Genomic DNA, 24,258 nt, shown 5'->3' on the forward strand with positions numbered 1-24,258 from the left:
TTCTATGTGGGCAGTGGGGAGGAGTAAAACAAAGATAGATATCCCCCTAGCCCTGGGTCTTTGCCTCTGTCTGCCTCTGCTTGGCCTGGACCCGGCTTTTCTCAGTCTAGGTCAGGACAGCACCCAGGAATCCCCCTCCCCACAGTGGACCTGGTCTACAGCTGCACAGCTGTCTGAGCAGCGGCCTCTCCCTTCAGGAGATTTCTTCAACAAAAAGTACCCTGCTCTCCATAAGGTTCACGCTGTTACTTTCATACCTTTAAAAAGCTTTAAAAAAAACATTACAAATGATTGATTTTGATTTTACAAAATTCCTTCCCAGTGCTTTCCCAGGCCAGGAGACACCCTACCCCCACCCCAGCTGGGTCTGAGTTCCTCCCAGTTTCCTGCCTGGCCCAGAGGTAGGCCAGGAGGATGCAGGTGCCCCTCTACCCTGGTGCAAACAAGTTTATCTCCTTAACCTACTTCCCATGGGCAGCGGTTTATCGGTGAGATTAAGAATGTGGGTCCCCCCCCCAAAAAAAGAATGTGGGCCCTGGACTCAGACAGCCTGGGTTGAAATCCCAGCTCTACCGCTCATTAGCTGAGTGACCCTGGGCAAATTCCTTTCTTTCTCCAGCTGTAAAATGAGCATAATGACAACATCATCCTCATAGTCTTCTTGTGAAGAAGAAATGAGATAGTCCATTGGAAGCAGTCACCCCAGTGCTCCGTGCAGAGGCAATGACCGTAATCGTCAGCTATCCTTCTGTCCCACCTGGGCTGAAGCCTCGGGGCCTCTGGTGCACCAGGAACCCTTGGTTTTCCTCACATCCACCCCCTCAAATGAAAGTTACCCAGAGCCCCTCCAGGATGAGGGACACAGCTTGGGACGCTGAGGGCTCTGAGGCCCACTAGTTACACACAGAATAAGATGCAGCCCTGGCTGAGAGGATGTGGGTGGTCACAAGGCCTGGGTCACCCTAGACCAGGGCTGCATTACGACTTTGGTGGGCCCCTTCCACCATAAAAATATTAAAAATTATCTTCTATGACTGTTGTATAAAGACAAATATAGTGATATATTACTATATATTAAAACACTTTCTTCAACCTAGGTTTCTTTTAAAGAACTTAAAAGAAATTACAACATCTTTGTGGGCCGCCAGCGGCATCGTGAATCCCAGGTGCCGTGGCTCCTGTGGAGAAGCCGGCCTTGTGCTGGCCTCACCTGTCAGGGGAGCTAAGGGCTCACCCTCCCTGCTCACCAGCAAGAGTGAGGATGGGAGCCCGAGGACGCCTGCAGGGCAGAGGGAGCACGCAGGGCTGGGGGTGGGCTGGAACGTGGCAGCCAGAGCAGCGGGCCAGCTCCACCCACCCCAGGAGACCTGGCACAGTCTGAGAGAGGGCAGCTGCTGGGGAGATGCACCAGTGGCACCAGTGGTTCACTCATAACTGGCTGCCACGCTCCTGGGACCCTGCCACAGTAATGGAGTCATGACCAACACGTGTCCCTGGTGTACCCAGTACTGGGAGAGCATCTCACAACAACCCCATGAGGTCAGGGCTATTACTATCCCCACTTTACAGATACAGAAAATGAGACTCAGAGAAGTTCAACTGCATTCCCAAGGTCACACAGTGGTGAGGGGTAGAGCTGCCCAGGTGTCACGAGTCACTCTACTTGGGGCGGATGAGCTTTACCAGAGACCCCACCCCCGCCCGCCGGCCAGGCTGTTGGCTGCTCGCTCTGGGCTTCACCAGACAGTGGCCCCCCGCTCCTTACCAGGTGGCCCCTGACAGGCCAGTGATGTAGCTGGCACAGTTCAGGATGTTCAGCTTCTGCAGCCCCAGCAGGTGGCCATACATGGCAGTCATGGATCTTGTCCCACCCCCAGTAGCCATGATGGATATCAATGGGACCTGGGGGCACATGGAGGCAGACTGCTGGGGCAATGCTGGGTAGGGGAAGACTTGGAGAGACAGGAGCTTAGAAATAACAGTGGAAGAGGAAGAGCTGGCTACAGAGAGCAGAGAGTGGGGACTGAGTGACCTGAAAACTGCCTTTCACAGAGTGTCAAGCCGCCTGGTAGGTCTAGAACTGGACCTTAGTTCCAAACCCAGTGGTCGGTGTCGGGCTTGGTAAATTAGAAGGCCATGGCTGGAGGAGTTCTTGGCACTATTAATCTAGCTCTCAGTTAACAGATGATGAACTGGGGCCAGAGGGCTGGGTGGCTCGCTCAAGAGCCCAGCTAGCGTGTGATTCTCTAATGGCTGCAAATCAGCACCTGCTGTAGAGGGATTGGATGTCAGGCTCAGGCCTGGCACATGGTATGTGGTCCCTATAGACCACATGTGTAAAAGCAGGGGTAAATGGATTTTTGATGTGGGAAGGAGCACAGTTGTCACCTCTGGGTTTACTTAGGTTTAAGATGTCCTCAGTGTGTTTCCCTATAGATGGGAGAGCGAGGCGTGGAGTCTTTGCCAAGACTCACTCAGTTTTCATCTGAGTGGGGACTGTAAGATGTACTGTCGGCCGAAGCCCCATCACAGCCCTCCTCAGGGACGAGGTCTCTGTCTACATCTGTGGTTGGCCTCTGAAGTGCGGGCTCTCCGAGGGGAGTGTGAGCCTCAGCCCCTACCAGGGAGGGGACAGAGGGCTCTGGCAAAGGAACCATCATCTACCTGTGCGCAGAAGCTGGCCCTGCGTGAGGAAGCTGTCTCTCTCCAGCCCCCCACTGCTGTTCGTTCTGTGTGTGTGTGTGCGTGTGTGTGCGCGTGTGCGTGTGCGTGTGTGTGTGTGTGTGCGCGCACGTGCGCATACATTTATGGGAAGGGAGAATTGAAGAATGAAAGGCCCAGGGCCTTTTGGGTGGAGGTGTGTAGAATGTGGGTGGTGGTGGAGCTTCCAGTGTTTTCCTGGCTGGGGAAAGGATGCCACATTGTCCCGTGTAGACAAGACATCATTCATCATCTCAGGATCTGTTAGCGCACGGGGAGCAGCAGCTGGGGCTCCTTCCTTTCTCTCTACTCTGCCCTTCCTGCCCCTTGCGAACACACAACTGAATCACATCCAGCACAGCCAGTCACCTGGGCACCTGGAACCTCAGCAGGAAGGGCCACCAGGAAAGGCAGTGCTGAGGCTGCCCTGGGGCAAGGGATGGACTGCAGGGGGCAGCTGGCAGGCACAGTGTTCGAAGGACAAGCCTGGCTCTGAGCGGACCTCTGCTCACCCACCTCGTCTGCCTGCAGGTCCTCCTCCAGCTGCAACACCTGCTTCAGCGCCTCAGCCACCACCACCCTCCGCTTCTGCAGGAACTCCAGCTCTGCCTGGCACAGGCTGAAGCCTAGCCGCACGTCCAGTGCCTCGGAGCTGTGGGGACAGAGGAGCTTGGCTTAGCGGGTCTGTAGACTCCACCTCCATGGAGAAGACATGGCTTTAGGGTCAGTTGGACCTAGGCTTGAAGCCCGGTTCTGCCAGGAATCACCTTTGTGACCTTGGGCCCCTGCTTTCTCATCTGTAAAATGGGGCTAATCGTGCTTAACTCCTGGCACTGTCTTCAGCACTTAATGAGATAACAAATGTAAAGCCCCAAAGCCTTAGCTGGTGGACCGTAAGCAGGTACTCAACACAACTAGGGACTCACTGAACCCTCTGCCTCTTCAACGAGATCTGGAAAGTCTTGAAAGCCTTCCCCCAGGCACCTTCTAGAGCCCAAGGCCAGACATGGGTGACAAGAGGCCCTGAGATCCTTTTGGCCAGTCCCTCTGAATAAGGCTCTACAGTAGGGCTCTTCTGAGCTGGATAAACAAGGTCCTGTTCTCATGGAGCTCATATTCCTTGGTGAGCTTTTCCTGCTCCCAGAGTAAAAATCATCCTGTGTGACAAAAACCCTTCACATCCCTGATCTCACCCTGTCACCCCCACAGGTCTGCAAGGTGGGTGGGGCAGGAAGAGCATGCCCAACGCTTGCCCCCTTTTTATCACATCCCTGATGTGAGCAAGTCCAGGCTTCTGGCCTGGCATCCAAGCCCCCACCTGATCTGTCCAACCTCACCTCCTGCTACTTCCTGGAAGGGTCCATCGGCTCTCAGAGCCCAGGAGTAGTCTGGGTTCTAAGCCTCCTCCCTCTGCCCATCAACATCCCTTGCATTCCAAGGCCCTCCTCCCCAGTGACTCCAGGAGAATGGACCTTGACAATTTCCAGCCTGAGTCTTAGTGACCCTGGTAACTATAAAGGTCACATCTCCTTGAAGGTAGGGCCTGGGAGCTCTCTCATTATGTTTCCTTCATGTCTGGTATAGGCCTGCAGACACAGCTGTGAGGAAATCTTCCCTTGGCCTCAACAAGGAATGAATAATAAAACAGCAATAATAATAACATTTGTTGATATTTTCTGAGTTTCCCACTTTGCAGATCACTGATTTCTTCACATGTGTTATCTCACTGGATCCTCAAAGCAACCCAATGATAGACAGTACTCCTGGTATTGCTCTAATTTACAGGTGAGAAAAACTGAGGTTTAGAGAGCCTTAATAACTTGACCAAGGACAAACAGCTATCAAATTGTAAATGGAAACTACAGTCACTTGATTTTCAACAAGGGTGCCAGGACAATTCAAAGGGGGAAAGAACAGTCTTTTCACCAAATGATGCTGTGACAACTGGATATCCACATGCAAAAGAATGAAGTTGGACCCCTATTTCACACTGTATATACAAATTAACTCAAAATTGATCATAGACCCAAATTGAGAGCTAAAACTATAAAACTCTTAAAAGAAAACATGGGAGTAAATCTTCATGACCTTCGATTAGGCAATGGTTTTTTAAATATGTCACCAGAAGCACAAGTGACAAAAGAAAAAAATATACATACACTGAAGTTCACCAAAATTGAAAACTTCTGTGCTTCAAAGAACACCATTAAGAATGTGAAAGACAATCTCCAGAACAGGAAAAATATTTAGAAATCATATATCTGACAAGGGGCTTGTATCTAGAATATACAAAGAAATTTTACAAGTTAACAATAAAAGGCAAGTCACCCACTTTAAAAATGGGTAAAGGATTTGAATAGATATTTCTCCGAAGAAGATATAGAAATGGCCCATAAGCCTGTGAAAAAATGCTCAACTTCCCTGGCCGTCAGGGAAATGCAAATCAACACCACAACAAGATACCACTTTAAGTCCCTAAAGATAAATAAGTCAGAGGGACAGACCGAAAGAGGGCACTTTACCAGGGTGTAGACTTCATGTGTAATTCACAATTCTTGTTCTGGGAATTGAAAGATGAAAAGTTTGTCAGGGATGACAGCTCAGAGCCAAGTGGTCCCAACCAAATAAGGGGAGACTCACCACACCGTGCCCGCCCCCACCCCGGGACGCTTGACTTAGCGCATGCGCATGCAGCGCCCCGCCCGCGCATGCGCACACAGGTTCTCTTCTGGACGTCTCTCGCTCCCAACCTGGCTCAGCTTCCACACCCTGTCTTTGGCTCCACAATGCAGCTCAGCAGTCTTCTATCCCCCAAGACTCCTGTACCCTGCCTGAGAGACCCGCCACAAGCCATGCTCCCCGCCGGGCTCCCCAGGCTGTCCCCGTCTCCCTTCCACAGGCACTCCAGGTTACGCTGCTCAGGGACCCCTTCCCAGACCCAGGCCCTCACCACAGGCAGGGTCACCGCCTGGCCGTCAGGGAGGCAATCCAGGGACAGGCACACAGGGTCGTTCTTGCACGCACTGCAGCAGCAAAGCTGGAAGGATGGGCCGTTTCGTGAGGGGAGGGGCTCCTCCCAACTCGAGTCTGAACCAGCCCCTAACCCCCTACTGTCGCAGCCTCCTACCACAGAGCTCCACTGGCTCTTGGGCACCTCCACGTGGACCTGGGGCTGGAAGTACTTGGGGTAGTGGAAGCAGGCAGGGTTTGGGCCGCAGGGCTCCAGGCAGTGTGAGATGTGCTGGGTGTGCTCGAAGGACTCCGTCACTGTCACCGGGAGGCCCTTCACTGGAAGAGAGGACAAGAGGGCTGAGACCCCTGGGAAGCCTCCCACTTCCTACCCCAACTCGGCCCAATAAAAGGCCTAGGGGAGGCACCCAGGACAGGGGTTTAGAATTACCGAGGGCATTGGTTAAAATGCCCCAGAGAGTCTCATTCTGAAGGGCCAGGCGGGGCCCAGGAATCTGCGTTTTTACAAGGCTTTTGTGTGTGTGTGTGTGTGTGTGAGGTCTGAGAGGCTGAGTTTTCTGGACTAGTCCTCCTAGGTTCTGCTCCTCCACAAGGTGCCCCGAAGTTACCTTCCCACTGCACTGAAAGCAGGCCCTCTCCTTGCTGCCAGTTTGGGGGCAGAACCTCTTCCTTCCCCCTCCCTCCCCCATGCCAGTTGGGCTGTGCCGCTCTCCTCTCTGCAGACAGGGCTGGAAGCCTTGCATGGGGGGGATGGGGTGGAGTGGTGAGAAGGAGAGTCGCGTATTTGCGGATCTCTTAGGTCCCTGCCAGCTATAAAATGCATTCCCCATGGAGCCCAGGGCAGCCATGGAGCAGCCAACTCTGGTGTTGACAGGGTTGGGAAGTGGCACTGTCCTCCCCACCCCCCAGCAGGCAGAGGTAGTCAAAGGGCTCACCTTTCCTATTCTTCTGTCTCCTGGATTCTGCATGAACCTCCAGGCAGGACATTTGTCGAGACTGAAACAAAGGAAGGGGAGGTCATTTTGAGCACAAGCTTCCGGGGATGCTCTACCAGGCCACAAACTCCCAAAGACTGATTTTCGGGGGAGAGATTTCCTTGAATCCTGAGGCTTTAGATGCATCTAATTGAAATGGCTGTACCAACAGCCTAATTATGAAAATCTTTTTCATTCTGAACTTGTGCTTATAGAGAGATTGGAGTTGGGGGAAAATGGGACGAGACCGATTCTGACAGTGGGTGCTTTATTAGGGAGGTTGCTGAGGTCATCGTTTTGGGAGATGGGATGCTGGTCCAGGTGTTTCCTCCCCAGGAGCAGGAGCCCAGCTGCTGCCCCCACCACTGCCCGCACCCCCTTTGTCTGGCTTCAGTTAGTCTGACTCCTAGCGGGCTCTGGGACAAGGGCCCAAGTTGGGCCTGGTTTTCCCTCCCACAGTTCTGTTCCCAAGAGCAGCAGCCACAGGTGGCCTCTGGAGCCACAGGCGCCTGGAAGGACAATTACCACCAGCACGCCATTCGTGATGAGACTCTCAGGTGGAGAGGGGCTGAAAAACAAAATGAGAACTCCTGGTCAGTCATATCGTTCTTTCTAAAAATTTATTTTATTGAAGTATAGTTGATTTACAACATTGTGTTAATTTCTACTGTGCAGCAAAGTGACTCAGTTATATACATTCTTTTTCATATTCTTTTCCAGTATGGTTTATCACAGGATATTGAATATAGTTCCCTGTGCTATACAGTAGGACCTTGTTGTTTATCCATCCTATATACAATAGTTTGCACCTGCTAATTCCAAATTCCCAATCCAACCCTCCTCTACCCCCTCTTCCCCTTGGCAACCACAAGTCTATTCTCTAAGTCATATCATTCTTGACTGATTTCTCACAAGGTTGACGAACAGCCTACGTAGGGTCAGTAAGGAGATAGCAGAGCCTTCTTAATCCTTGTGAAAAATATTGGCTTAAGAAACCTTAGATCTGCAGATTGTCAAGGAGAAAACTGGCATACATTTTAAATAGAATGTCCAGAAAAAAAAAAAAAGATTTCTAAGTTAGAGGGAGTAGAAGAGTTTCTTTTCTTTTTCTTCCTTAAAGGATAGCTGTTCTTTATGTCCAACCAGACGCAACTGCATGGAGTTATGAGGATAAACAGGTTGCAAGAAAAGGCCAGAGCCCACCATCTCGAGCAAATGTAAACAGTTCTGGTAGCAAAACGGACTCATCCTATTTAATTTGTGCATTTAACAAATAGTTTTGACCCAGCTAGAGAGGGGCCTGGTGAGTGTGAAATGTCCTTGTGTTACAAAGCTGAGAAAGCCTCCAAGGTTACAATTCGCCTAGGGGAGTCCACAGCCTCCCTTGTCAAAATGAAGCCCAAGATGACTGTGTTTCCATATCAACTCTGATTACCAATGCTGACGTATTTCATTTTGTAAGCCACTTTCTAATTCACCCAAGGAATGTTTTTCCCCATAAAAGTCCTGTCAAACCAAGAACTGAAGGAGAGAGCCCAGATTTTCTTTAATATGAAAGAAATAAAGTTGATTTTAATTTGTCAAATTTAATTTTAATTTAAGTTGATTTTAATGAGGCACCTCAAATAGTTCCAAGACCCCCTATGCAGAGGATTCTCCGGGTGGAATTTGACAAGCCCTCTTGTTCTTGTTCCTGCCTCTCATTGTCCCCCTGTCCCTGGGCTGTTATTAAGTCCAGGGGACTCAGTTCTGCCAGGGTTAAGAAGCTGGTTGCCCAATCACAAGGCACACTGCTGCCCCAGGGCAGGCTTGTCCCCTCCCGGCAGGAACCCTACTCCCCTCCCTCACCGCCCTTTCCTCTCCTTTCTCTCTCTGTGTCTTCTTCTTCCCACACTCCAGCTCTGTGACCCAATTCCACTTGAGTCCACGGCACAGTCATACGTCCAGGACCCTGGACCTTTTTCTTAATTGGACATGATGAGAAATAACCCCACATCTCTGTCCTGAGCCTCCCCTTGACTTGGTTCCAGAGTTGACTGCAGAGGGGCATGGCCTCTGCTTCAGGCCAGGTTTGGGGGAGTTTGTTCTAACAGTCCTGGGTCCAGGAGGAGACGCCTTGGTCCTGATCTCTTTCTTAGCGTGGCCTCAAGAAGGCCTCATCCCCAGGGTGGCAGGAAGTCTTCCCAGAGGCCACTCTCAGAAATGCTGGGGAGCTGAGGCAGGTGATTTGGCCAGAGTACTAGATCTTTAAAGCAATACTGACATCAGTAGACCTGGATGAGAAGGGGTGGGGCCCAGGCACCTATGGGATTTAGAAGTTCCCAAGTGATTCTGATGCACAGTGAGGAGCGTCAAGGGTGGGAGTAGAAGTGGGGGTGGGGAACCGCAGAAAGGAGGACCCAGCTGTACAATGCCTGTGCCCAGAAGCTGCTTTGGGGTCAGGACCTTGGTGGAATCCTGGGGGGTTGGGTCCTACTCACCTCTCCTCCAGCAGGAACTCCACCTCCAGCTCCTCCATGCCCTGCAGGGGGAGGAAGAGACTGCAGTTGTGAGCTGTGTCTACGCCTCTCTGCAGACCAGGACCCTGTGCCATCCCAGGAGACCCTGTGGACCTGCCCCTGTCCTTCGCACAGGGCTGTCCTGCTGTCTTGGCGTGGGGGCAGCTGCTCCTGGCTCTTTTTGTCCCCTCTGCCTCCCTCTGTCCCCAAGTCTTTGATATCAGGAACATCACTGACCACCCAGGGGAGGGTCAGGGTGTGGAGTTGACCCCTAGACCCAGCAGGTAAATCTCTCTGCCCCAGAACATTTTCCTTTCATCCTCTCCCTCCAGCTTCCATTGCTCCCCTTCTTCTCCAAGGGGCTCAGGGCCTGGGGCAAGGGAGATATTGCCCCCAGCAAGCTCAACTCTGAAGGCTAGGAGCCCCTTCCTTCAGCTACTGCTTTGCATCTCTTGCTGTGTAACTTCAGGAAGTCATGACCTCCCTCACTGGACCTTAATTTCCCCACAGAGTATAAGCCAGGTGAGGGCAGGGATGCTCGTCCCTGAGGTGTCGCCCGTGCACGGCACAGTGCCTGGCCCATAGGGCATTCAAATACTTGTTGAATGAATTGATAACATCCTGGGCCTTTTCAGCTCTGCCTTTCTCTGATTTGCAGATTTGCACTCCTTTATCCTTATCTGTCCTCTGTCCCCTGGGACCATCCCAGAAGCAGGACTCTGAGGAAAGAAAGGGAATCAACACGTATTCTGTCTCCATTTTGTACTGTGAACAGTGCTAGATGCCTTAATTATGTATTCTTATTTAAGCCTCACAGTGACCCTGTGTGGTAGGTCTTACTATCACTATTGTATAGACGAGGTAACAGAACTCAGAGGAATGAAGCAATTTCTGCAGGGTCACAGAGCTATTGATAGTAAGCCAAAGCGCTGGGATTTGAACAGCAGTGCTATCTTCTCCTGACCTGGCTACAGAGAGAGGATCCCATAGAACAGCATCATAGGAATAACCAGCTGCCCCTCGTGAAGCAGGAGGCTGAGGGCTGGGGCACCTGCACTCACCTCTCTGTTGAGTGGGAACTTCACGTGGGTTTTCTCTCGGAAGCAGAGCTTGGTGAGGTCATAGAGAACTGTCAAGAAATGGTCATCTGGTGTCAACGTGTCGTCATCACAGACGCTCAGCTCTAGCACGTTCTAGGGGAGAACGGAGGGTTCAAGTCTGGTTACCAAGGTTGCATCAACCCATTCCCAGGATGAGCAGCCTGACCTCAGTCCTAGTGAGGAGGTGGGTCTGAGGGATGGGAGCCAGCACAGCTCAGGTGTGAGGGACATCTGTAGGGACATGAATTAAGAGAGGAAAGTGTCTATTCCCTTCTTTGCAACTCTCTGAAGCCTTCCTGCCCTTCTTCTCTGATTCTCCTACTGGGAAATTTTGCTCTTTTGCAAGCTTGGCAGGGGCTTGTGAAGTGTGAGGGATTTCATTTCACCTGGGGGAGAGATGGAAGGGCACAGCAGAGAAGACCCCTGTCAAGACATAGAATGTATCCAGCATTGGGACCCAGGAGCTGAAGACAGTTTCTTTGGCACTAGAAAACCGAGCTAAGGGAAGCTAACATCTTCACACTCCAGGGGAGTGATGTGGCAAAGATTATAGAGGGTTTGATTGGGTTGGGATGACGTATTAGAACTCTATCCTTTGGCTCATCAGCCCCTAAAGAGGTCTCATGGATGGTCCCAAAGCTGTATGTCAAGGATGGAGCAGTTACCCTGTCGTCTGGCTGAACTCTAAGGTCAATGATTTTAGGTGACATGGATTGGCCTCTGAGGCCACTTTTTCCAAGGATCCTGAGAGATGTAGGTTGGGGCTGGGTTTGCCTCTTTGGTTCCTATCTAGTGGGCATGAGGTGGTTCTGGGGGTTCCCAGCTGAATGAGATCTGTTGACTTTGTAATGACTAGAAACCAGGTGTGTCCCTGAACCAACCCAGCAGCCCCATAGATCTTCAGACAAAAGAAACACGAATTCTGTTTTCAAGATGGTAGGCCGAGCCCAAACTGAAATCCCCCTTTCTCACCAAAAACCATATATATGATAGAAAAGATATTTTTAAAACAATAAATATAAAGCCCTTCTTGAAAACAAAAAGGATAAGTCATTAACTCGGAACGGAGAAGCATCCCTAAAATATGAAAGCAGTAAGCTTGATGGAGCTGTCAAGCCTCAAATGCCTCAAGACTGGGTTTGATGCCTCCATGATGAGGCCAAGCTTGTCTTAAGGCCACCCTGATGAAGCTGTCACAACTCAGGATGTTCAAGAGAGGATTCTCCCTCAGGAGATGTGAGCTCAACTTAGAGTCACCGTATATCTGAAGAAGACAAATACCATGAAACAGCAACTCAACAAATGAAGAACACACACCCAAGGAATTCGAAATAATAAAGCCATCTAAAAAGGATTTAAGATAGAGAAAGCCCTCTGGCCGGAATTAGACTGGTCTTGGGCCTAGTGAGTAGAATGCCTCTTCTCTATATGCTCCTGCTTGGAGTATGTTCTGGAAGATACTGGAAACACACTCTATTTTGGGGCAGGAGACATCCAGTTCCAGTGACAATTAGGTAGGACAAGAGAGACAGGAAAGAGGATAGAAGGATAAGTATGCCTAGAGGGACGAGCGTGAGACAGGCAGAAGGAAGGAGTGGGTGAGTGGGGAGACAGATAGGTCGATAGGAGGACAAGAAGTCGGTAGAAAGAAAGACAAATAGGGACTTGCCCGGTGATGCAGTGGTTAAGAATCTGCCTCCCAATGCAGGGGACACAGGTTCGATCCCTGGTCTGAGAAGATCCCACATGCCATGGAGCAGTTAAGCCCGTGTGCCGCAACTACTGAGCCTGCGCTCCAGAGCCTGCAAGCCACAACCACTGAGCCCACGTGCCACAACTACTGAAGTCTGCATGCCTAGAGCCCATGCTCTGCAACAAGAGAAACCACCGCAATGAGAAGCCTGCACACCGTAATGAAGTGTAGCCCCCACTCGCTGCAACTAGAGAAAGCCTGCACACAGCAACGAGGACCAAATGAAGCCAAAATAATAAATAAATAAACAAATTTATTTAAAAAAATACAAATAGTCATTATACTACAAAGTCACAGTAATCAAAACAGTATGGTACTGGCACAAAAACAGAAATATAGATCAATGGAACAGGATAGAAAGTCCAGAGATAAACCCATGCACTTATGGCCACCTAATCTATGACAAAAGAGGCAAGAATATACAATGGAGAAAAGACAGTCTCTTCAATAACTGGGGCTGGGACAACTGGACAGCTACATGCAAAAGAATGAAGTTAGAACACTCCCTAACACCATACACAAAAATAAACTCAAAATGGATTAAAGACCTAAGTCTGGATACTATAAAACTCTTGGAGGAAAATGTAGGCAGAACATTCTCTGACATAAATCACAGCAAGATATTTTTCAATCCACCACCTAGAGTAATGAAAATAAAAATAAACAAATGGGGCCTAATTAAACTTAAAACCTTTTGCACAGCAAAGGAAACCATAAATAAAACGAAAATACAACCTTCAGAATGGGAGAAAATATTTGCAAATGAAGCAATTGACAAGGGATTAATCTCCAAAATATACCAACTGCTCATGCAGCTCAATAAAAAAAAAAAAAGAAAAAAACCAAAAAAAAACCTGAAAAACTAAACAACCCAATCAAAAAATGGGCAGAAGATCTAAATAGACATTTCTCCAAAGAAGACATAGAGATGGCCAAAAAGCACACGAAAAAGTGCTCAACATCACTAATTATTAGAGAAATGCAAATCAAAACTGCAATGAGGTATCATTTCACACCAGTCGGAATAGCCATCATCAAAAAGTCTACAAACAATAAATGTTGGAGAGGGTGTGGAGAAAGGGGAACCCTCCTACACTGTTGGTGGGAATGTGAATTGGTACAGCCACTATGGAGAACAGGTTCTTTAAAAAACTAAAAATAGAGCTACTATATGACCTAGTAATCCCATTCCTAGGTATATATCCAGAGAAAACTATAATTCGAAAGGATGCATTCACCCCAATGTTCATTGCAGCACTATTTATGATAGCCAGGACATGGAAACAGCCTAAATGTCCATCAACAGAGGAATGGATAAAAAAGATGTGGTACATATATACAATGGAATATTACTCAGCCATAAAAAGGAATGAAATAGTGCCATATGCAGAGATGTGGATGGACCTAGAAACTGTCAAACAGAGTGAAGTCAAAGAGAAAAACAAATATCATTTACTATCACTCATACGTGGAATCTAGAAAAACAGTAGAGATGAACTTATTTGCAAAGAAAAAATAGAGTCACAGATGTAGAGAAAAAACTTATGGTTACTAAGGGGGAAAGGCGGGTGGGATGAAATGGGAAATTGGGACTGACATATATACACTACTATAGATAAAATAGATAATTAATGAGAACCTACTGTATAGCACAGGGAACTCTACTCAAGTGCTCTGTGGTGACCTAAGTGGGAAGGAAATCTAAAAAAGAGGGGATATGTGTATACGTATAACTGATTCACTTTGCTGTACAGCAAGAAACTAACACAACATTGTAAAGCAAGTGTACTCCAATAAAAATTAATTTAAAAAAAGAAAGAAAAACAAATAGTCATAAGAAGGGCACATGATCAAAGAGAAGGACAAGCAGGGAAGGAGGGGAATAGCAAGCAGGGCAGGCAGGTGCTGTCCCCCACGTCTCACCTTCACCCGGGTCTGGATCTGGAACTTGAAGCTTTCATTCCACTCTGGGTTTCGGCAGTTGGAGATGGTCCTAGTCCTCAGCCTCTTAGGAGAGCTTGTGGGCAGCCAGAGGCTCACAAAGCAGTCTGTCTGGCTTACTGTCCGAGGAAGACAAGGGTGGGAGGGGAGGGTGAGGAGTCAACCCAGGTCCAGAGAGGAGAGAGTGTGGAGGCAGAAGCCAGCTTCTGGTCCCCTCCTGACTCATGGCTCTGACTCTCCAGAGACCTTTGTCCCAGAACCCTGAGAAGGTCATGGACTGCAGGCTAGAGGTTTCACAGAGGGGACCCAGGTCCCACTGACTGTTCTCGTGGACACAGATGGCCTCTGGCTCTTCTCAGCAGCACCCTGGCTCTCTGAGCAAACACCTGTTGGTTTGGGACAAGGTACAGTTGCACAGTTTTCCCTCTGCCAGGGGAAGATCTGGAAGACTAGCCCCCAAGTGTCCAGTTTATCTCTTGCCTTAGCCCAGGGCACCAGGGAAACCACAGTAGGGCCCAGCTCTTCCTCTGAGCTGAGGAGCAGCAAGGATTAGAAGGGACACCATCGGCTGGGAGTCAGCCTAGAGGGCCCCAGCGGGGAAGGGCTTGAGTGGAACAAGCTATTCAGCAGGATCTAGGGGCCGGGACTACCATCCACACATGACTAACATCTCAGATACACCCCGACGGGCTTTTCATATCTCTGCTGGTCTCCCCACATGGGGTGTGTGACCCAAGAAACCCTCACATCTAAGACCACATACTCTATTTTTCATTTGAAAGAACAACACAACTGTGATGATGCTGTAAGTGCTCTGGAGAAGGACAAAGGCTGTGACCTCAACAGGCCCTCCTGAAGTGAAAGAAGGCCTCCTGGGTCTTCTGTTTGGAGCAGCAGAAGGCATACAGTGAAAAATGGCAGCCCAGCCCAGCTCCTTCCTTCCATTGTACCTGGGAGGAGGGAGGAAGAGGTGCCACGATTGCCCTTGTCACTCTTCTTCGGTCATTCCCAGGGTACCCACCCAATTCATAGAGAACGGGAACCGTCAATACAGTTTCCAGTGTCAGAGAGTCTTCTAGATAGTAAAGCTGGGCAGGGATGCGAGACTCATCCAAACTACCTCCTAATTATAATTAATAATGTCCTGTGAGAGTGGAACCAGAGGTGACCCACTCCCCAGACTGACTTAGTCCTATATTGTCTCTATACTGAGAACTTTATCAGACTTAATAACCATGGTTTGCATCACAAGCATCCCTAGTTTCTGATTTCATCCCCGCTGTCTGGTTAATCTGTGAGGGCTCACCATTCAATGAATTGGAATTCATGGCCTTCCTCCCACTGAATAGAGGTGAGATGACCCTGTCCTTTAAATGTCATAATCATCATTAATCCAAACACAAAGAATGACCCAAACCCAACAGAATCAAAAGAAAATGATGACATCATCCTTATCTTTCCTTCCACACCCAACCTGTTCTTCCTCACCGTCAACTCAGGTGTCCTGACTAGACACCAAATATCGCCCTTGACTCTCACCTTGAGTCGACTTAACTCCTTGGAGCTCTCCAGCCTGTCCACTTCTCCCTACTTGCATGGCCACTGCCTTGGTACAAGCCACCTTCATCTCTGCTGCCACTGCCCCAATGGATGCCCTGTCTTCTGTCCTGCCCCACCCTGATCTTTTCTCTTTAGAGAAACCAGAGGGCTCTTGTCCCATCTGACCATGTCACTTTCCAGTTTAAGATCCTTTAGCGGCTCCCATATGCCTTCAGAAAGGAGTCCCACCCATTCAGCATGGATGCCCCTCCCACTTCCCCAGCCTCAGCTTCATCTTTCCATCTTCCCTACCACCCCAGCCCCTTCCCTGCCCCCAAACACACACACACACACACGCGCGCACACACACACACAGAGGTGCGTGCACACATGCACGCACGTAAACACTCACACACGTGCCACCACTCACACTCCAGACTCCAGCCAAACCCAGTCCCTTGTAGGTCTCAAAGGCCATGCCATCTTGCAATGAACACCCTTCTGTTCCTCCTTCACGCCACCCTTCCTTGGTTAGCCCCTTCAGGTTGCAGAAGAGACCTCCTCTGGAAGCCTCGTCTGAACCTCCAAGTCTGGCCCAGGTGCCCCTTGTAGCCCAGGGCCCTCTGCTCTCCTCCCGATGGAGCACTGGCTACAGTTCACTGCAATGGCAGGTCGGTGCATCTGTCTCCACCTCCCACTGCACCCTGGGAAGCTCAGGAAACCCATGTTGGCACCGCTAGATATTTGTTGAATAAATGAATGATAGAAAAGCCCAACTTCCTGCTATTGGGCTGTATCAGTACCCAAGAAATTCTGGGCTGAGTCACCACAGATATAGATAGGCACGTTTAATGGCTCTGCTCAGAGAGAGAGACTCCCTGGGGACCTGCTTAGTCCTCCTGGACCCCTCCCTTGGCTTTTCCTGGGCTCTGGGGCACCTCCTGCTGGTCTGCCTCCTGTACACAAGGAGCCTGCAGGCAGGGACCCACCAGGCCTACACTCACTTGCTTAGCATGATTTGAAGGACCCTGTAAAGGCCCATTTCCCTCTAACATCCCTTTCCTATCATCAGTCCATGCCTAAAATTGTCCCATTAAATCCACTAAATAAAGTTTCAGGTATTTTGGCCGAAGGCTTAAATCTCTAATTAAGATAAAAAGACTCCTGGAAGAGCCAGGATTGATCAGACACCCACATGTCAAGCATTAATTTATTTCCTAGTCCTTTCGTAGGGAGCCGTTCCACCTCCTCCCCAGCAAGGTTGGGAAGGAGAGTGAAGCCCAAGAGGGGATAATCCTGGGGAAGGAGGGATGATGAGGTAGCCGCTGGACCCAGATGACGATCTGGGGCATGGGCATAATGAACTGACTGTAAGGCAGTGACCATCGAGCTGGCAATGAAGAGTGGTTAAGCAAGGATGACCCAATTCTGAGAATTTCAGGGACTTCAGGGAATTTCCTAAGCACAGATAGGTTCTAATCCTTGTTCTTCATGAAGTGACAGAGGGCTTGGTCATCAGAATGACATGTCTCTTTTCCCAGAATGTGGGTGGCCAAGATGACTCAATGATCTCTATAGATGTCAAGAACATTGTCTTCCTAATACCTTAGAGACACCTGCCTCACACCCCCTGGGAGTGCTGGTTTGAGTTTATTTTCCCAAGAGGAGTAAAAACTCTTGACAGCGGGGAGATTTCCGGGCTGATTTTCTCCCAGCTCTGGTGCAGGGCTGGGTGGTGTGCTCCTTGATGGGGCAGTCACCCCTGAATCTCATCCCTGAATCTCATCCCTTTCAGCCTCCTGGAAATCTTAGAAACTCAGGCACTCATTACAGGACTGAACCAGAGAGGAACTTGTTTTTGATCCAAGCTGGAAGGCACAATGTGGGGCAAGGGTAACCCAGGACCTGCAAGAGGTTAGGATAGACTCAACCCAGGTGAGGCAGCAACAGATCCCAGCCTGTGACAACTGTGGATCCAGACACGTGACCTGGGCTGCTGACACCCCCAGACACCATGGCTGCCCCCGGACGCTGTTCTTTAGGGAAATGAGGAAAACATAAAAAGGGGTTCCCAAAGGGGCCAGGGTGTCCCCGAAGGGCAGCCTGTGTGCCAGAGGCGTGTGGGGGGAAGGGGGAGAGGAGGGTGGTGGAGCAGACCTCAGCCTGTTTCTCTGGTTCCTGTTCCCCATCCCACCCCCTCCTCTAGGGCTTGTAGGTGACGGGTGTAGCAGGGAGAAGACAAAAGGAAGGGCCCTGGACGCGGGGGAAGGTCTGAGCGCACAGGTGTAGGCACGCCGTGCGAGTGTGAGGCCCGCATGACACACAGGGCTGGGACAGATACGCCTCCAGAGGAGCCGAGGCAGGCGAGGCAGCTGCCGGCATGCGAGAGCTGTGGCCGTCCCTGAGGGAAATGGGCTGAGGTGTCTGATAACCCACGCTGGCACGGCAGGAAAGGCAGAAGAGGCAGGCAGGTCCTGGGTCCAGCGGACACTTCCAGGCCCCTCAGGTCACTCACTGGTGGCCTGAGAGGTCCCGAGAAGCCCAAGAAGTCCGTGGCCCTCTGGCTGGTCTTGTGACAGAGCCAGGCCCCAGATGATGCTGGCTGCAATTGCTCCCCCGGCATGGGCTCTGGACACTCACCCTCCCAGGGGCCCAGTCTGAATGCTGCCTGATCCCTTTGTTCTCCCTGGGGCTCCAGGGCCCTCCTTCCTCCACCCTCCACACTCATCCTTACACTGCAGTGTTGCAGCGACAGCTTCCCGGAAGGTGTGTCAGCCTCTCCCACCTGTGCTCCTGCACCATCTGCATATAAGCCCTCGGGAAGTCATGCAATCCCTTCCTCAAGAGCTCAGGTGCCCATCACTTAGATTCCTGTCAACCCTCTGAACGGCCCTGACCTCCTCCTCCTGGCTTGTCTCCCTTAACCCCCAGCGGTCCAGACCTGGCATCAAACACTGATTCTGCTTTCGGCAATTAATCCTCAATGTGCGAAATGGGCCCCACAGCCCTGCCTTCAGGTTGTGCGGAAGATGAATGATGTTTGGATGTCTGGCCCCAGCTGGCCCCCAGCAGGGGCTCAGGGGGACGCAGCTCCTCTCCCTCAGACTGGGCTCCCCAGGCCTCTGGATGCTCACACCCTGTCCCGTCAAAGCAGCTTTCCTCAGCTACTCCCAGCTTTCAGTGTCCTCCAGTTCTAAATTCCGTGGTGACAAGAGGAGAATGCCGTCCTCTATTACTACTCTATAATTGCTTTGGGCATAGACACCTCCCCATGTATCACGGCTCTCCCAGGCTAATTGAATCCTGGGGTGAGGGCAGTATAACAGAGCTTTGGGGAAACTGGAGCCCTTGGGCGATTCCTGTGTGGTCACCAGTGAGTGGGGATCCCCTCAGCCATGGGCCTTGACACAGAGCTTTCTCCTCCTTGAGGGCCAAGCTTCCTCACTGGATGGGGTGGGGGGAGATGAGGGCAGCATAGGGAGGGGCTTTTGTTCTGCCCACCCAGATGCCTTCATTTCTTCCTGAAGTCAAAGACTTCCCTGGGCCCCCGTGGTCTGGGAATGCAGCAGGGGCTGGGATGAAAGGGACGTTAAAGTTGCAAGAAGACACTGCACAAAGAGCCCTGGTGAGTCAAACCACATCCATGGCCTGAACTGAGGAACTCGGCGCTATGGGGCACCCGGCATGCACTGTAGAACCCGTTTGAGATCCAGGTCCTGAGAAGGGCACTGGGGCTGGCCGGCAGCTGGCTCCATGGTACTCAAGGGCCCTTCCTTCCCTGCCACCCCTAACAGGCCGTAAACTCATGCAGAGACAAGGAGTGCCCAGTGTGGGAGAAGCTACTCCTGGAACGGATCCTAGGGAGGGGAGAGTGGGGAGGAGAGAGCGAAGTGAGCCGTTGGAGGAGGCCGAATGCAAGGGCCGGTCATGCCAAGGGTGCAGCTAGAGGGAGGGGCCTGGGAAAATGATACAAACCCCAAAGTCTGTAATACAACTTGAACATAGAGCGTGCACACACACACACACACACACACACACACACACACACACAGCCACACCTGACCATTTCTCCCCCGGGGCCTGTCTCCATCCTGGCCCCAGATGCAGAGAAGAAGGAGGGAAGAGGGAGGGGGATACTTACCCACGTCAGCCTGTTGGACGTTTTTCATCCGGATGACCCTCACTGTCAGCAGGTGGCATGGAGACAGCTCCTCCTGTGGATTGAGAGGACAGTGGACTCACTCTTTGGGCGATTGTGGCAGGTGGCCTTGACGGAGAGAGCAGCACAGGCTCCCACTGCCCAGGCTCAAGCAACCTCCCCACTGTCCATCGGTGTTTCTGGGCTCTGGAGGCTGCTTCTGGTCCCCAGGCGGCCCGAGGCTATGGACGTGAGGGGCTTTGTCCTCACCCTACTCTGAGCCAGCACACCCGGGAAGAGGGACAGCTTCATGCCTGTTCCGTCCCTGTCTTGCTTGTTTGGATCTGGGAATTGGAAGCCCTTTTCCTGAGCATTTTACCCAGGCTTAGACAAGTCTTTTTACTGTCCACTCCCAGCCCACGCCCATGGCAGACACCATCGGACTCCTCCAACCCACCCAACGACATTTATAGAGGCCTCTGAACTGGAACCCTTTACTCCACATCGTCCACTCCATGTTACTAGAATCACTTTCTACCCTTCCAAGAAGATGCAATTCTTCTGTATTTAAAATAATATTGGGGGACTTCCCTGGTGGCGCAGTGGTTAAAAATCTGCCTGCCAATGCAGGGGACACAGGTTCGAGCCCTGGTCCGGGAAGATCCCACATGCCGTGGAGCAACTAAGCCCATGCGCCACAACTACCGAGCCTGCGCTCTACAGCCTGTGAGCCCCAACTACTGAAGCCCGTGTGCTGCAATTACTGAAGCCTGGGCGCCTAGAGCCCATGCTCCACAACAACAGAAGCCATGGCAGTGAGAAGCCTGCGCACTGCAACGAAGAGCAGCCCCCGCTCGCCACAACTAGAAAAAGCCCGTGTGTAGCAACGAAGACGCAACACAGACAAAAAAATAAATAAAAATTAAAAACAATATAACATTGGGATTTAGGGAAAAACATGAGAGTATGAAGGAAAAAAGTCCCCATAATGCCACCACTCAGAAAAGGTCACTATTTATAATTATTTTTATTTTCAACTCAGACTGCCCACAGATAGTTCATCTGCCTTGGCGGTTATCAGAGATAATACTATTTGTAATAGCATCTACTGAACACGTACTGCAGTAGGGGCGGGGCAGAGCGGGGCAGGGCAGGCACCGACCCTTAGTACGAGACCCTGAGCTCAGGGGTTAGAGGTCCCACTCAGTCAGCCTCACGGGGGTCCTGGGGCAGAGAGTGCAGTGGAGGTGGACAGCGGCCTTCTCCCCAGGGCCCTCCAGCCTCAGGCCAGCGGGTGAGCTGGGCTCCTGGGGGACAGGCTGGGTGCTGGGTCTCGCAGAGCTCCAGAGCCCTTGCCATGGCCACCCACTGGCCGGGCCCAGGCCACGAAGCAGCAGTGAACCTCTCCGCAGTCCCCGCCTCTGCGACCTAATGGCGGCGGGGTCTCCATGGGTCACAGGCCGTGGGACCCACCCCTGTTTGGGTGGCCTGAGGAGCCCGAGGGCCAGCTGGTTCCTGGGTGCCTGGCTTCCTCAGTGATGAGATCTGTGCAGGGTCTGGGGATCTTGCCCTGAGGACACCGTCAGCTGAGATCTGCCTCCTCAGCCAGGCCTGGGCACTGGCGCGAGGACCCAGACTGGAGGCTGGTCCAACACTCCCAGGCAGGGAACCAGCCCACGTAGGGACCCCCTCCACTTACCAGAGGCTGGACCTCAGAGGGCAAAAGTTGAGCCTTGGGACCTTGCCCTTTCTTGTCAGAAGAGAGAATACCATTTGTTTTGGTGGAGGTTTACAGGAACATCGTGACCTGACTGTGACCTGACCTCAAGAACAAAGGCTCGGACACCGAGAAGTCTGCAACAACTAACCATGCCCCTCCTTCACCTTTCCTATAAAAGGGCTTCGCTGAAAGCTTTCAGGGAGTTTGGGAATTTTTAAGGCATGAGCCACCAGTCTCCTTGCATGGCCCTGCAATAAACTTTCCTCCGCTCCAAACTCCGACGTTTTGGTATTGTTTGGCCTCACTGTGCATCGGGTCCACGGACTTGCCTTTGGTAACATTACTATTTGCTAGACACTTCTCTTATAGTTTCTAATCCTCATAAAACCTTTATAATAGAGGTATTGCCCTCTTTTTAAAAGTTAAGAAATAATTGACGTATAACATTGTATAAGGTTGAGGTATACAGCATAATGATTTGCTATATGTATTTAGTATTGCCAGATGATTACCACAAGAAGTTTAGTTATCCATCATCACACGTAGTTAAAATTTTTTTTTCCTTGTCATGAGAACTGTTATTTTGATGGCTGTCCTTCCAGCCTCTTCGGGGCTTAATTCTGACCAGGAACAATAGGACGATGGCTGGGAAGACAGTTGCTTAGTCCCTGAGATAGATACATACGTCAGTTTTAGGGCTTCTTCCTCCTCTCTCCCCAACAACTGCCTCACAATCGGAACAAAAGCCACACTGGCAGACACATACAGGCCTGAGGATTCCTTCTGTGAGATTAACTCTGAAATGTTGAATATATTCATGGTCAATAACTTGCTCTAATGGGATTGCCTTTTGAGCTTTGTAACTGGGCCAAAGGTCACAACACTGCTTCTCTTTTGGTTCTGGAAATACGGCTCAGCCTCTGGGCACGTGGGCTCGTCATTCTCACTCCCCACCTGGGCAGAGCGTGTGTCCTGGTTTGATCTGGTGAGGAGGCAGGAGTCAGCTTTCATCCAGGAGAGCAATTCTGGTGAAACCTGTTCCCCCTGGCCCATTTTCTCAGAAGGCAGCTAGAGGGCTACAAGAGGGGAGCTGCCTGAGGACTCAGCCCAGGCAGGGGTCACTCCTCATGTCTCTGAACCCAGGGTCACGATCCTCTTGGCCATCATAGGTCTTCTCCTGCCTCCAGGAGGGGCTGCCCTTGGCCCTGCCCAGCTCCCGTGTGTCTTCGCTGGGAGAGAATGAGCATCTACAGCTTCCCGCAGGACCTCACTTGAGGTCTCCCTGCCTTCCAGGAAAAGCTCTCTGCTGTCATCTAACACGATACCTTCCAACGAGGCTGACCATTTCTTTCTACTCTAACTCAGCCCCATTAACAACACAGCTACCATCTGCTGAGTGTCTTCCAAATGCTAAGTGTTGTGTATATAATCTCTATATTTTATCTTACTATTAGCCTTGCTTTACAGATAGAGAATCTGAGCCTAAGTCCTTTGACTTCAGGCACTCAGCTAGAATCAAAGGAAACTGAGTTTGAATCCAATTCTAATTCTTAAGCCCACGTTCACAACCACAATTATACTGTCACCTTACTTGAAAGCGACCGTGGGCAAACACGAAGACAGGTGCTGCTTACCCTCATCTCCTCGTGCTTGGTCTTGTCCTCTGAAAATCTATTTTCCCGGCAGAGTCTTCTTTTCACCCTTCATTCCCCCAAAGCCCCCAAATAATCCCCACACTCTGGCAGTCCTTCTATTTACAGTGCTCTTCTGACACATTTCATCACCTCTCTCTGTTTTAAACAGACAGAGCACGTCAGAACTGTAAGGGTACTTGGAGAAGCTCTCGCTTTCTAGCAGCCACAGATGGCTCCTTTGTGGTCATTCTGGAGCCTCAGATTACACCTTTAGCCCAGGAATTTGCAGAAGACACCCAATTGCAAAGCACTCTGCAAAGCACTCTTACATCTGCCAGCAGGGAGCCAGAGCCTGGAGGGTTTGAGAGAGAGCCCAGAGGGGCGGTGCGGAGAGGAAGGCAGTGGGAACATGGGACTCGGGTCTTGGGCCCAGACGATTCCAGAAATGAGGTCTGTGAAAAATGACCTTCTGGGATTAACATGAGTGTACATATTTTGCTCCTGATATGATCAGCTCAGTTGGAGTGGTGCTAGACACAAGCAAAACTTCATGGCCCCAGAGGTAATGAACAGAAAGACGTAGAAAGACGTAATAGATCAAAGTACAGAGTCCGTGACTATGGGAACCTGAAACCAGTGAGCTTACGGAACCCAAGTGTATGGGGTAGCTTACGGGATCCAGGTAAGAACTTCAGGGACTTAGACAAGCTCATCCTTCCAATAGGATGCCCTGGCTGGGCATCAGGGTGAAAGTTTAACAACAGGCATGGCCAGGCTGCGGCCCTGGAGTTGGGATGGGCAGTAATCCTCCAGTTCATGGGGGTATTGGAGGGTCCTGGGATAAGGACCAGGGAGCACTCCCTGGAGGGGCTAGAACTGAAGGCAGGGATTATTTGGCAACCAGTGGAGGAGTGTATTTAGACACTTTAATAACCAGAACAGCTGTGCAGGGAGGGTGGCTGGATGGTAGTTTCCTGGGAAGTCACTGCTCAGGCTGCAGACACACCTGGCTCCAGCCTCCTCCCTCACCTCGGTCCCTGGGGCTGGACTTGCCAGGACTCCATTTCCCCCGAAAACTCCTCAGGACAGGGGTATCTTGCCAGCTCATATGGAAAAGAGCTTGACTCTCAGCACTGGCTATTGTGCAATCCAGTATTACCCCTTCCCAAACCCTCACTTTAGAGATAGGACTTTGGCGGGGAAGTTGGGAATACAATTCCTTACCCTCCTCTAGTGCGCTGGGCTCTGCTCTACCTGGGGTTGCTGCATCTGTTCTCAACTACCGCCCGCC

At 50.9% G+C, this 24,258-nt stretch overlaps 1 protein-coding gene across 2 annotated transcripts in view; it reads right to left on the bottom strand.

Moving 5' to 3' along the window:
- PLA2G4E (phospholipase A2 group IVE) overlaps positions 1-24,258 on the bottom strand; it is a 45,540-nt gene that overhangs the window by 19,327 nt on the left and 1,955 nt on the right. For both annotated transcript variants that reach the window (XM_033851527.2, XM_073800798.1), the window contains 11 exons: positions 19,617-19,689; positions 13,919-14,055; positions 10,204-10,335; positions 9,125-9,165; positions 7,170-7,212; positions 6,606-6,666; positions 5,828-5,988; positions 5,651-5,737; positions 5,223-5,260; positions 3,217-3,352; positions 1,766-1,902 (listed from right to left, as the gene is read on the bottom strand). In XM_033851527.2, coding sequence (XP_033707418.1) covers positions 1,766-1,902; positions 3,217-3,352; positions 5,223-5,260; positions 5,651-5,737; positions 5,828-5,988; positions 6,606-6,666; positions 7,170-7,212; positions 9,125-9,165; positions 10,204-10,335; positions 13,919-14,055; positions 19,617-19,689 — 1,046 coding nt within the window. The remainder of the gene's footprint in view (positions 1-1,765; positions 1,903-3,216; positions 3,353-5,222; positions 5,261-5,650; positions 5,738-5,827; positions 5,989-6,605; positions 6,667-7,169; positions 7,213-9,124; positions 9,166-10,203; positions 10,336-13,918; positions 14,056-19,616; positions 19,690-24,258) is intronic.

This window comes from Tursiops truncatus, chromosome 2, assembly GCF_011762595.2.
Source record: "Tursiops truncatus isolate mTurTru1 chromosome 2, mTurTru1.mat.Y, whole genome shotgun sequence".
NCBI lineage: Eukaryota > Metazoa > Chordata > Mammalia > Artiodactyla > Delphinidae > Tursiops > Tursiops truncatus.